General features: G+C 47.0%; 5 protein-coding genes across 5 annotated transcripts; 2 read left to right on the top strand and 3 right to left on the bottom strand.

Moving 5' to 3' along the window:
* Positions 1-246: 246 nt before the first annotated feature.
* VFPPC_03862 (3-carboxymuconate cyclase) lies at positions 247-1,544 on the bottom strand (the record flags this gene model as incomplete). Its single annotated transcript, XM_018283314.1, has 2 exons — positions 247-1,182; positions 1,236-1,544. The coding sequence occupies 2 exons, from the start codon at positions 1,542-1,544 to the stop codon at positions 247-249; spliced, it is 1,245 nt and encodes a 414-aa protein (XP_018137645.1).
* A 929-nt stretch (positions 1,545-2,473) lies between these two features.
* VFPPC_03861 (hypothetical protein) lies at positions 2,474-3,441 on the bottom strand (the record flags this gene model as incomplete). Its single annotated transcript, XM_018283313.1, has 3 exons — positions 2,474-3,213; positions 3,264-3,372; positions 3,427-3,441. The coding sequence occupies 3 exons, from the start codon at positions 3,439-3,441 to the stop codon at positions 2,474-2,476; spliced, it is 864 nt and encodes a 287-aa protein (XP_018137644.1).
* Positions 3,442-4,031: 590 nt separating this feature from the next.
* Positions 4,032-4,544, bottom strand: VFPPC_03860 (hypothetical protein; the record flags this gene model as incomplete). Its single annotated transcript, XM_018283312.1, has 1 exon — positions 4,032-4,544. One exon carries the CDS (start codon positions 4,542-4,544, stop codon positions 4,032-4,034), a length of 513 nt encoding a protein of 170 aa, XP_018137643.1.
* Positions 4,545-4,862: 318 nt separating this feature from the next.
* Positions 4,863-6,533, top strand: VFPPC_03859 (SET domain-containing protein; the record flags this gene model as incomplete). Its single annotated transcript, XM_018283311.1, has 2 exons — positions 4,863-4,902; positions 5,569-6,533. 2 exons carry the CDS (start codon positions 4,863-4,865, stop codon positions 6,531-6,533), a joined length of 1,005 nt encoding a protein of 334 aa, XP_018137642.1.
* A 2,259-nt stretch (positions 6,534-8,792) lies between these two features.
* VFPPC_03858 (hypothetical protein) lies at positions 8,793-11,075 on the top strand (the record flags this gene model as incomplete). The annotated part of the gene is made up of 1 exon (XM_018283310.1): positions 8,793-11,075. One exon carries the CDS (start codon positions 8,793-8,795, stop codon positions 11,073-11,075), a length of 2,283 nt encoding a protein of 760 aa, XP_018137641.1.
* Positions 11,076-11,199: the final 124 nt, after the last annotated feature.

Below are 11,199 nucleotides of genomic sequence, written 5' to 3'. Positions count from 1 at the left end.
CGATGGTATGCTACACGCTTTGAAGTTATGAAAAAAACCAGAAGTCCATCCTGTGGACGCAACCTGAGCCAAAATAACACCAACACCCAGTCGAGACCTGTCAACTAGCTATAAAATAAAAACTATCCCACTTTACGCCAAACTCATCCAACATCTCTACAGTACACTCCACAGGCTGTCTAACAACGGAGAACCATAAACTTTCAACAAGTTGATATCACTACTCAGCGTAACCAGCACTGAGGATCATTCCAGGATAGCCATGCCCTGAGAAGTTGCACCGCCTCCAAGCGGCGCCACGTCAAAACTCTGAACCAACTTGGCTTGCTTGCTGCCTCCTGTGACATCCATGACCAACACCTTTGTGCTCGTGTTGTTATCCCCAGGCGAAAGGGCATAGATAAAGTTGCCAGATGCTCTCAAGTCAATCATGCCACCGGACCCCGTTGAAGCCAAGTCGACTTGACCCAGAATCTTTGCATCGGTCAGACTCATCTCCACCAACCTTGGAGTCGCTACATCGGTTACAAATGCCGAGTTTGTAGCTGGAGAAATTGTTACCCAGCATGTAGCCTTCTGCCCTTGAATCTCCTGTGACGCAGCAAGCGAGCCCTGGTCGTTCCCATCCACGGAGAGAATAGCACCCCCAAAAGACGCGTCAGTTGCAAAGATGTCTTGCGAGTTAGGTACTGGCAGAGACCCAAACAGAACGGCTGTGCCATTGACCACACTGCGTTCTTCTGTGCTAGATAGCTTGATTCCAGCCTTGGAGCGCCCAGATGAGCAGCCGTCAATCGGGAATGTAGACAAAAACCCAGTATTGTTCTTGGCAGGGTCACCCTTGACAGTTGCAAACAATTTACTTTGGTCATTGGACCAGAATACCTGAGAGACAGTATTTGTTGGCCCAACCGGCGGAGTCGACTGAGCAATGTCAAAGGCTCTCAAATTATCCATCTTGCCAATGCCGTTCTTAGCATCGAATGGTGCGCAGGAGATGCCTGCAACAGCACCGGTCATGCCCACACAGACAAGACGATTCTTTGACGATGCGGCAACCGTGTTGGGAAATTCTCCCGGAACTGCAACTGGCTTGCCTACCATTGTTAGTTTCGTAGGATCCGCCTTATCAATGGCGAACATCGAGACGGTATTGGAGCCGGCGTTAACGGTGAACAGATTCTAGGCAGAGTTAGTCTATACCTTCCTGATTTTGAACTTGTGTTGTAACTCACGTTTCCGGCAATGCTTAATGAAGATTGGCTAACTAGCCCGTCCTTCAAGGCAGTTGCGTTTGTGCTGCCGTCGATGGAAACAGCGCCGTTGCCACCAGCAGGTGTTGAAGTTCCGCCAGATAACTTTCCATCACGACCAATGGATACGGCAATGACTGAGTTGGCGTTGTTGTCATTATTTGTGATGAAGTAAGCCGCTTTCCCTGATCCCGATGTTTGTTTGGAAGCTCTGCATCCCTTGCCAACGGACCTAGTGTGTCCGGAAGTGACAAGGAGTGCAAGCACGATACCAACTTCGTAAAACCGCATCATAAATATAAAGATATTTCTGGAGGTGAATGCTATTCAATTGAATTGTAGTTTACTGGATTGATCTTCTGAGTCTATGTGGTTTCTTGTGACTATTTGTACGAAATCTCAACATCACAACTTGAAGCCCGTTCATCTGATTTGGTTCATTGTAACAGCCATCATCACTGAAACTTCCATATCTTTGGAATCAACTGGTCTCTCAAACAGGCTATTTAGGTTTTGACTTGCATGAGGAATCATTTTCAGAAGTTCTATAGACAATGTTCTATGGCGCTTTGCGGCCTGTACTTGAGGGGTGACTCGAGACGAAGATGAAACAACAAGGTGGTTTTCGCTGGGGACCCCTGTGATCTCCAACAACTGCAGATCAGCCAAGAGTATTAGGAATTTAGTTTTATTGGACGAACGAGCCGCAAACCCTGGTATTCCTGAATGGATCAAACAAATAGGGTATTTTAGCTGTGTCACTCTTGGCATCTGATGCTTCGCCGTTTGGCTGTCGACAACCATCAGCATAGCGCACAAGTGACAAGGCGTAACAATTTACCGCTTTTATTAGATATTTTCACGCATGGAGAGAAGATTATTGGGAACTGAACTGCTTGGAGGAATGAGATAAGTCTTGCATGATTTCTCTCTCTTGTTAACTCCATGGAACCTGGTTAATGAAAAAAAGCCACAGATACCCAGATTCCGTAGCTTTAATAAAAATGAAAGGCAAGAGCGTAATGCAGTAGATGAAAATGCTACCAGGGAGAAAGGTTCCCGAGGAAATAATATCTTGTTTGCGAAAGCATCACATACAATCGGTAGAAGAGCAATTATACTTCAATTCTTGACTCTAAATCTTCATATAATTCAAGACACTATTCTACGTCTAAGCTCACAGAACACAATAACATTAATTACCATCCTTGATACCCCATCTAATGAAGCTCAGCAAATACCTGCTTAAAAGCAGGCGTCTCCGACACATTTGACCACCAAGCCCTCAGCCTAGGTCCAATCTTAAACTCCGGCACCGACTTTTGTACCAACGCCTCCAATACTGAAAAATCTTGAATATCCGTAGGGACAGTTCCAGCTCCCCACATAGCGTGTGCTAGCCACGGGATAGCATGAAAATCCGCCTCTGTGAGGTGATCTGATGCAGCGTACGGCAACTCCAGCAGTGTTTCCAGCTTGTTCACTCCAGTCGCGAAATCCCGATACATGCTGTCTGTCAAGGCATAGAAACTTTTGTGCTCATCGCCCACGTCGGAGTCGTATAGTTTGTGAACGGCTCCATTCTCCGCTGCCTTGGGCACGTAAAATGGATGAGCGGGATCAACGGCGTGCTCTTTTTCTAGTCGTTTTTGACGATTGGTTAAGAACTCGTTCCATGGACTTGCCTTCTTGGCTTCCATTTCAGCGTTATCGCGAGCTTGGAATAGGATGAGATTCGTGCCCACTTGTGCAGAGTGGACAAGATCCATGATAGCTTGTGCCTTTCGTTTCGTTTCGGTGTCGGTCGGTACAAGAGAGCCATTCTGGCGGAGACTGTCCAGATATCGTAGGATTTCAGTGCTTTCAGTCAATGGCGCTTGCAAAGATGGCGATACGAGTGATGGGACGGTGCCGTTGGGATTGATCTTGAGGTATTCGGGGTCAAAATTGTCCGCGGAAACTGCAAGTCGTCAATACTAGGTTGTCGGGCAATGAACATTGGTAACATACCCAAATTGATCTCTTTGATATCGTAGTCGTCTTTACTGAATCCCTTCTGAGCAAGCGCAAGATGAGCTACACCGGCCCATTGCGAACCGACGAAGGAATAGACAGTAAACTGAGCACAAATTCGTCAGTTGGGGATATAATAAAATTTGAGAATACAGCGTACCTTTTCAGCAGTCATTTTGGTTTATTGGAATGTTTTTTATCGGTTTTGCGTGCAATCTGATAATATGCGACTTGTAATAGAAGTTGTGACCAAGTTGATGTTGATAGACTATCCAGACCAAGGGATCACGATGCTTTTAAGTACAGAATCCATCATATAATATTCAGTAGTATCAAAGAAGAGACGAAAAATTTCGTTTGTCGATTATTGATCATTTCGTCATTTCACCTTTGTAAGAAGCAAGTTCTATTTCGACACTGCCGTTGATGAACAAGTATACCCACAATCATGAGGAATTGTAACCCGCAGCCGTTGCGCCACGATGGTGCATGTGGAATCACAATGCATGCTTGTTTTATGGGCCGTAACGATGATTCCAAAGCATTTCTGCCGCCGGATTTAGCCGGCCATGGCTTTGTCTCAGTCCACATTTTGTGTTTTATTCCCGCTGCGTCTCGTTTCACTTGGAGCTGTGGCTACAGTCTTACGGTCATCCCGTTCAGAGTATGGAATCTACAGAAATGATGCAAATGGCGTGAGCCACTCAGTGTATTATCCTTTGCTTAATCGCAAAACCTCACTGCCTGCGATGGGTAATACCAAGCTCAACCAGCATTTCCATGGGGGAACGCAATGCCAATAATTCCTCCGCTGGACGTCCTAAACCCAATGCCCTCCTTTCCAAAGATAAACATGGATTTTTGTTCCGTCTCCTCCGTCTGTCTCATTTCCTCAAACCCAGCAGCTTGTATCCTGCAGCCTCGAGGCTCGAAAAAGTTGTAGTTCCACAAGCCAAGGGCCTCGCGCATACGCTGGACCTGCTCATCCGACGGCTCGCCTTCATCAGCGTCTTTCTTCTCGGCTTTTGTCGCCCGCGCGTCGGCAAGATTGGATACGAATCGCGCCCAATCGTCGTGTTTGACATCGCGTGCTGACGTCCAAGATTCTTCGTCGGCAGGGAAGGGGATTGGTAGCGGCGATGAGGGAGATGCACGAGGAACTTTGATGTCAATCGTGTGAACAAGTTCAGGTGTTGGTCGGGGATGTGGTGGTCGACGGCCAGGCATAGAGGTTGCATCGTCATATGATGGAGGTGAATCTGGAGTTTCGTTGCTCATGGCGGCGGGAGTTTGTGATAACGCCTTAACGTATTGCAAACCAATTGGACAAATGTCGTCAAAATATTCGAATTACTTGATGGTCAATACGATCTCTGAAGAAACTATACTAATGAAATCAAGTTGAGGTTCGACTCAACAGCTTTTTATGAAATCTGACAGGGAGCTGCCTCATCATGCTTACATCCAGCTTCCTTTTTTGGACGCCAAACATGCAAGTCGTCGCAATCGCCACCTCAGCTTTGTACGAGGCTTATGAAACTATCGATTCAACTGTTTAAAGGGTGTGTTGGTTCTGACATTTTGTGATTATCAGCCATGAGGGCCATTAAACACAGAGAATTCTTCACCGTGACTGGTACACGAGGCCTGCAAGGCTATTGCGAAAGGGTACGGCGTATCGTTTCGTTTCGAGGTTGCAACGGGTACGAGAGCCCGGATAGTTGATTGATGGAGCACGCCTGTTGGTTGGAACATGATGATGTCCGAAGTTATAACAATAACAAGCCGCTCTAAGAGCTGAGGGACTACGTCTAACCACACCGTTAGCAGAGATGCCTGGCAAATTGCAAAATTCAGAACTGCCCACCCAATGAAATAACACATGAAGTAACTTGCAAACTTTCACAGCTACTAAATCTTCGTCCTCAAGCAACATGGGCTAGACACGTGGAACAACCCTGCAACAAACGGAAATGCCAGCCTCAAACTCACTTTCTGTTCACCTTGAGCTCAGTTGACGTGACACGTGCCCGAGCTTGATTTCACAAAAGCAAACGGATAGAACTAATTTATCCCAAGCAAAAACTCTTCAACTCGCTCAGAAGCCAGTGTCAACTCTCTTCTTTCTTGTTCACGCCAAGACTTGACTCGAGTTTTCGTCTCCAGCAGATTTGAACCCGCATCATCAACCTCTCAACTCTGAGTGCTGATGTTTTCCTACTCTTACCGCCAGCATGAACTCAGAATATCGTCTTCACTTACGATATTCACATCAGACAACTCCCACAACTAACACTTACAGCGTATCTCGGCCTCCACATCCTGCCCAACGCACCCTTCCAGCTTAAACCTTCTCCTGGGAAAGGTTGGGGGGCGTTTGCAACAAGGGAAATCAAGATCGGTGAGCTGATTCTCGCGGAGAAGCCAATTTGCGCAGCTTCAACGTATTATGGCAGGCTACTGCCGCAGGAACTCCAAAAAGCGATAGACAGCATCACAGATGCCGATATGGCTCAACTCTCCCTTCTCCGAGACAACACCGGCAAGCCGTTCATGGCACCACAAGAGGCCTTCATGAAGAACAGCTTTGGTACAGGGACCATGGGTAACCTCACCTTGGGACTGTACCTTCTTCAGCCACGATTTAACCATTCCTGTGTGCCCAATGCCATCCAGTGCCCTGGCGAAGACACGACCATTTCCCGTTATGCATGCAAGGATATTGCCCCCGGAGAAGAGAGTATATTCTGTTACGACCCCAGCTTGCACAGCTTGACAAAGACTGAGCGCCACGAAAGACTCGGGTTCATCTGCAAATGTACGTGCCGCGAACTTGCTCCGCCGTTGCAGCAGGTCAGTAATTTACGACGAAGACTTTACCGGGGATTGCGTTATCTCAGCCAGGGCAAAGACATTGACGGGCCAACGCACATGAATAGCCGACGGCTGATCACCAACCTGGCCCTGAAGAAGGCCGCCGAAAACTTCGAACTTCCCATCTCTGAGCTATTCTACTACAGTACATTGGCAGCCGTTGTAGCAGAGGAAGAAGGAATACTGGACTATACCTTGGCAGAATCTATCAAGGAAGAGTTGTCCCGCTATGTCATTGCGTTTATGACACCGCGTAACATGAAAGTTGCCAAGTTGGCGATGATGAAGACAACGTGGATTGTGAAATTGGAACTGGCAGTGTCCATTAGGGGTCAACGTGATGAGTTTGATGCCATGTACACCATGGTTCGGAAGGGTTTGGCCCGATCTTGAAGGCGATACTATATGAGGACTCTGAGGTGTGTGATTTGAAGGAATAGCCACTTCAAGCTACTGGACGGATACTGAATTTGGAGGGACTTTTGCTGCCGTGAAAGCAGGTGAGATGTTCGTGTACCTTGAGTTCCGCTAAACGAAGGAGACGTATTGCTTAGACATAGCAATAAACGAATTAGTTACTGTAGAGCCCTGCCCAGAAGTGGCTCAGTCCTACACCCGCAGCCCCGACCATCATGAGTGTTAGAAAAGGAAGACACTCATAAGTCAACTGACACCTCATGACACTGTTCCCTCACTGCTGTTCCGTTTCATGTTCGCCGTCTGTGGACAGCATATGTTAGAGCAACGTAGCCTAGATCCAAGAGGACAGAAGCATCGGACTCGACCCGATTCATTGGTTTATTTTCTCATGCTTCATGTATTGACCTTATACATTCCATCACTGGTATTTCTAACAAAAGAAACGCACACTTAAAGATTGTCACATAAACAACCGGATCAAGTGACAGAAACCCGCTAGCGGCCGGCCGAGCTTAAACTCTGGAAAGAGAACTCCATACAACGACCGAAGCTAACCTTTCACCCCCTTGCCCAATACTGGCCCGCGAATTTGGATTTTGCAATTAACAGATAACATCCCTAAAACACTTTTGGCCAGCTTGAAGTGCTTCCTCAAGTTTTTCGGGGCGAAAAGGGCCCCAAGGAAAATTGTTGACGGCGAGAACACCGGCGCTAAGTGCACCATCAACACCAAATGGACAGTCTCGCCGTTGCAAGTTTTCAGTTTTGGCTGGACTGGCCATTCCAAGACCAGAAAGTGTTGACAGCAGAATGAATGAAGCCTTCATGGTGTCGGGGTAAGATGTGAACTATGAGAAAAGAATAATTGATGAGAGGCGGCTTGTGTGTAGCACTGTGCTGATAGACAATAGTAGAGAATGGTATTTCCAAGATCTTAGGAGAACATGGAAAGCATAATATATATGCCAAATGAAGATACTACGGCTCTTTGTCTCCGTAGATGCCTCGAAATTACGAACAGCATCAGACTCCAGTCGCAACGTACAAGCTCCCAAAAGACTTTGCCCCAGACCCGACGAATCGTGGAATCTGCATGCCTCAGAATTCTCACCGACTTTCGGGTCGTCCTTGTCTCATCACTGCCGTAATTTTACTTTTTTAACTGTTTCAGACCTTTTTTTCCATCTCATATGAGTAGTCTGCTGTAGATGGAACGGCAAAGAGTATGATAGATCGGGCACAAATGATCCAAGACATACATTGTCCCTCCGAAGACATCAGGCGATTTTTTAAACACGTGTGACGTTCGTGCTGTACGTCCACCTGCGCATGCATGCTTGTCACAAACATCCACGTAGCCTGCATTTCCCTGATCTTGAGTGATATTCTATATCAATCTTACGAGAGGCTAGTGGTGGTATCAACCACGTCAGCAAGAACAGGCGTCTACCTGTGACACCAGCAATTAGCAGTCGGTTCACGTAATACCCGTATGAAATATCCGTCAAATAGAACAATAACAAAATTTGTCTAACAGATATAGGCTTACGATACCTCTGCCTTATGAGTCTACCCACGCGCATAGGTCGTATTTGTCTCAAAAGGCTAGACATATCAGCGGAGTTTCTTCCGTGCAACATTATACGTCAAATAGGAGCCCGCTGACCAACGCCTCAATCATTTTTTTACTTTGCAAAAGAAAATTGCATCAACTGATTGATCTCGGTGTAGATAAAGCTGTCTTGCGATGAATGTTGAATACTCCGCATTTGGATGAATGTCTCTCCATATTCGGACAACGATGAAGATCTCCAGATCGCATTAGGAATGGCAGGAACATGCGTAGCAACAATTTGCCACGACTAAACTACTTGTATCGGCAGATGAGAAATAACAGCAATTGTCGATGTAAAATAAAGCAATTATACAAAGAAAAAGTAAAACCATCGATTCATCCTAACCGGACGAGCGTCGTCACTGGTAGTCACTTACGTTTCCCGAGGCCATACTTTTACTCGGGAACATTAAGGTAGAAGATTTCTGTCAAGATTCACAACTTTCCACACAGTTCGACATTTACTCTCCGTATAAAAATGCTCTTCAAAGTGCTTTTTTTGAGTTATTCCACGTCGTTTCTCTGAACCGCTGAACCCGTTTGCAAGCAGTGTTGCCTTCATCCTTGATGTTTTAGCTGAGAAGATACTTCTTCCCATGTGTTCCTAGCTGCCCAGTATGGATCCTACATATGAGAGCAAAGATTGGCATCTGCCAGCACTAGCAACAGGGGGCAGCGTCTCCAACTTGGACCGAAAACAGGCCGTTTTCCTGGACGACATAGACTCTGATGACTCGCAAACATTTGCGAGAGCAGTCCAAAGTGCGCCACCCGCTCTATCAAAGCCCTCCATTATCAGAAAACTCGATTGTGCTGGCTCATGCAAATCTCCAGAAGGAAGTTGCATTGCATCACTTCAACATCTTGTGTCCCAAGCAACAACGGCGGCAGAAACTGTTGCTCAAACATGGTCCCAAAGTTTACAGAAAAAAGTGGATGGAACGTCGACGAAGCCTTTCGTGCCTCAAGTGCTCTTCCCAGGGACACAATACTGTGGTGGATGTAGTCGTTCACCAGCCTGGGATGCGATTGAGCTTCCCAGCCAGTGGTTTCCAAGACAGGACCAACGAAGGAGGGTTGGAGTCACCAGAGTTTCGACTACCAACCTGTCAAAGCTTCTTGATGCGCCAACTACGCAAGGTTTCGTCATCACTGAAAGATGGGTTTCCAAAAAAGTCCGCAAATTGGAAGGCACAATTTCACATACTGCAGTCTCCACGGCCTGGACCTTAGCCCAAGCAGACATCCAATGTTTGCCCGAAGCAGAGAAGTCTGAGGCCTGGGCAGAGCAGAGTTTGGAACCCTTCACCAATGAATCCAGTGGCACCGAAGCTATGTTCAGATATCAGGGCCACATTCCTGTCTTGGGATGCCCACAAGACGAGCTGGCGTACCAAATGTTCTCCATAGGACTGCTTCGCAATGCCAGGGTTCTCAGCAATGTGATGTGCAGCGTGGAGCTCTACCAAACCGCTGCCAAACTTCTCGGGATGAGAGACTCTACCATGGCTTCTGGACTCGATACCCATCTTGGTGGACTGAGAACGTCTATCAAGGCTGCTAAGTTCCCAAAGCTGCTTCTTAGAGGACCACTTCCCCCCAAGCTTAGCGGTTACGCAACTTGTCCTACAGATGCATACAATTCACTGTGTGACCGAGAGAAACTCAAAGGAGGCATGCGCAATACAAGTTTATTTGCCATGGCGTTGGGCTACGACAGAGGCGTGTACGGTGGCAGTATAGCTGGCCTTTGGGCTCTCATGGACTCCTCATTCATGTTCGACTACTCGACTGGCACGTTTAATACACACCTCGCTGAGAAGATCAGCAACACTTTTGCCGTTGTACGAGGGCATGATACCGGCAACGTTGAACTGAATGATCATTTGCTGGACATCGTTACCGTGGTAGGGTGTAACTTCACAGCCCTTAAAGCAAAAGCAGCACTTGAGGACTCAAGACAGGGTCTTCAGTCACAACCTTGTGTAGCTATTTGGGATGATTTGGCAGCTCTATCACGCTATAGGCTCGCTGACGCCGTCTTCTGTCATGTCTGGTACGACTGCCCTGGTGATGAGGCGAGTTTGGCCATGGTTGGAACTGGTTGTGCAGTCCACGACTTGATTGACATCGGTCCAGATGTTTCTTGCGGCGAAATAAGCAACATTATTCCGTCCTTGACAAGAGGTGACTTGTCTTTTGAAGCCCTCTGGTCTGTACACGTAGGTGTAATTGCGGCGGTCGAGTGGTATGCAGAAAATGACCCCTTCAACACCGGAGCACTTGCAATATTGTTTACCCATTGGTGGCAACTAGACAACTTGCGACATAGAACCGTAGCCCTCATGAGTAGGGTTGCGCCATCACCAGAGTATGCTGTGTGTCCTGAAAAGCTCTGTTCCGCACCGACATTTACCACGTTTACAAGCGACAACCGCCTCACGTATCAAACTGGTCAATTGATCCTGGACAACCAGAGAGTTGAAATTGACCGCATTGAAGAACAGGGCTTTGAAGATGTACAAGGGGTGATTAAGCGTCTTGTTCTCCCGGTGCTTGACTTTGTAGATGGCAAGGACTCTCGTTTGCCCATCGAAGTCACGTACTGCGCTGATGTTCTCGAGGCTTGCTTGTCCCGGAAGCATTCGGAGAAGATAAGACTCATGTGGCGGCTTATGTTGGTGATGTGGAAATGCGGTGCGATGTGGAATGTCGTACTTGCTAGCACGCAGTACACACATCAGGGTTTCACAAACTGTGATCGTGGACGGGACGATTATACAGAGACAACTTGGGCCCAGAAGCTAGGCCAAGGGGATGAGAAAGTCTCTACTAGTGTCCGAAAGGATGGTCTTAGGGGCTTTCAGTGGCTGATTTCGAAGATACGCCAATTATTTTAGCTATAATTAATAAGAGAGACGCAACTACAGTCGTAGCTTCAGATATTTTCCATCTTCCATTTGTAAATATTATAGTCTTGAACTATATCTTGCTTCTGGTTTCCGTATTGAAAGTTTCCTGAAA

The sequence above is a fragment of the Pochonia chlamydosporia genome, chromosome 2 (genome assembly GCF_001653235.2).
Source record: "Pochonia chlamydosporia 170 chromosome 2, whole genome shotgun sequence".
Classification (NCBI taxonomy): domain Eukaryota; kingdom Fungi; phylum Ascomycota; class Sordariomycetes; order Hypocreales; family Clavicipitaceae; genus Pochonia; species Pochonia chlamydosporia.
This window is presented reverse-complemented; position numbering and strand designations above follow the sequence as displayed.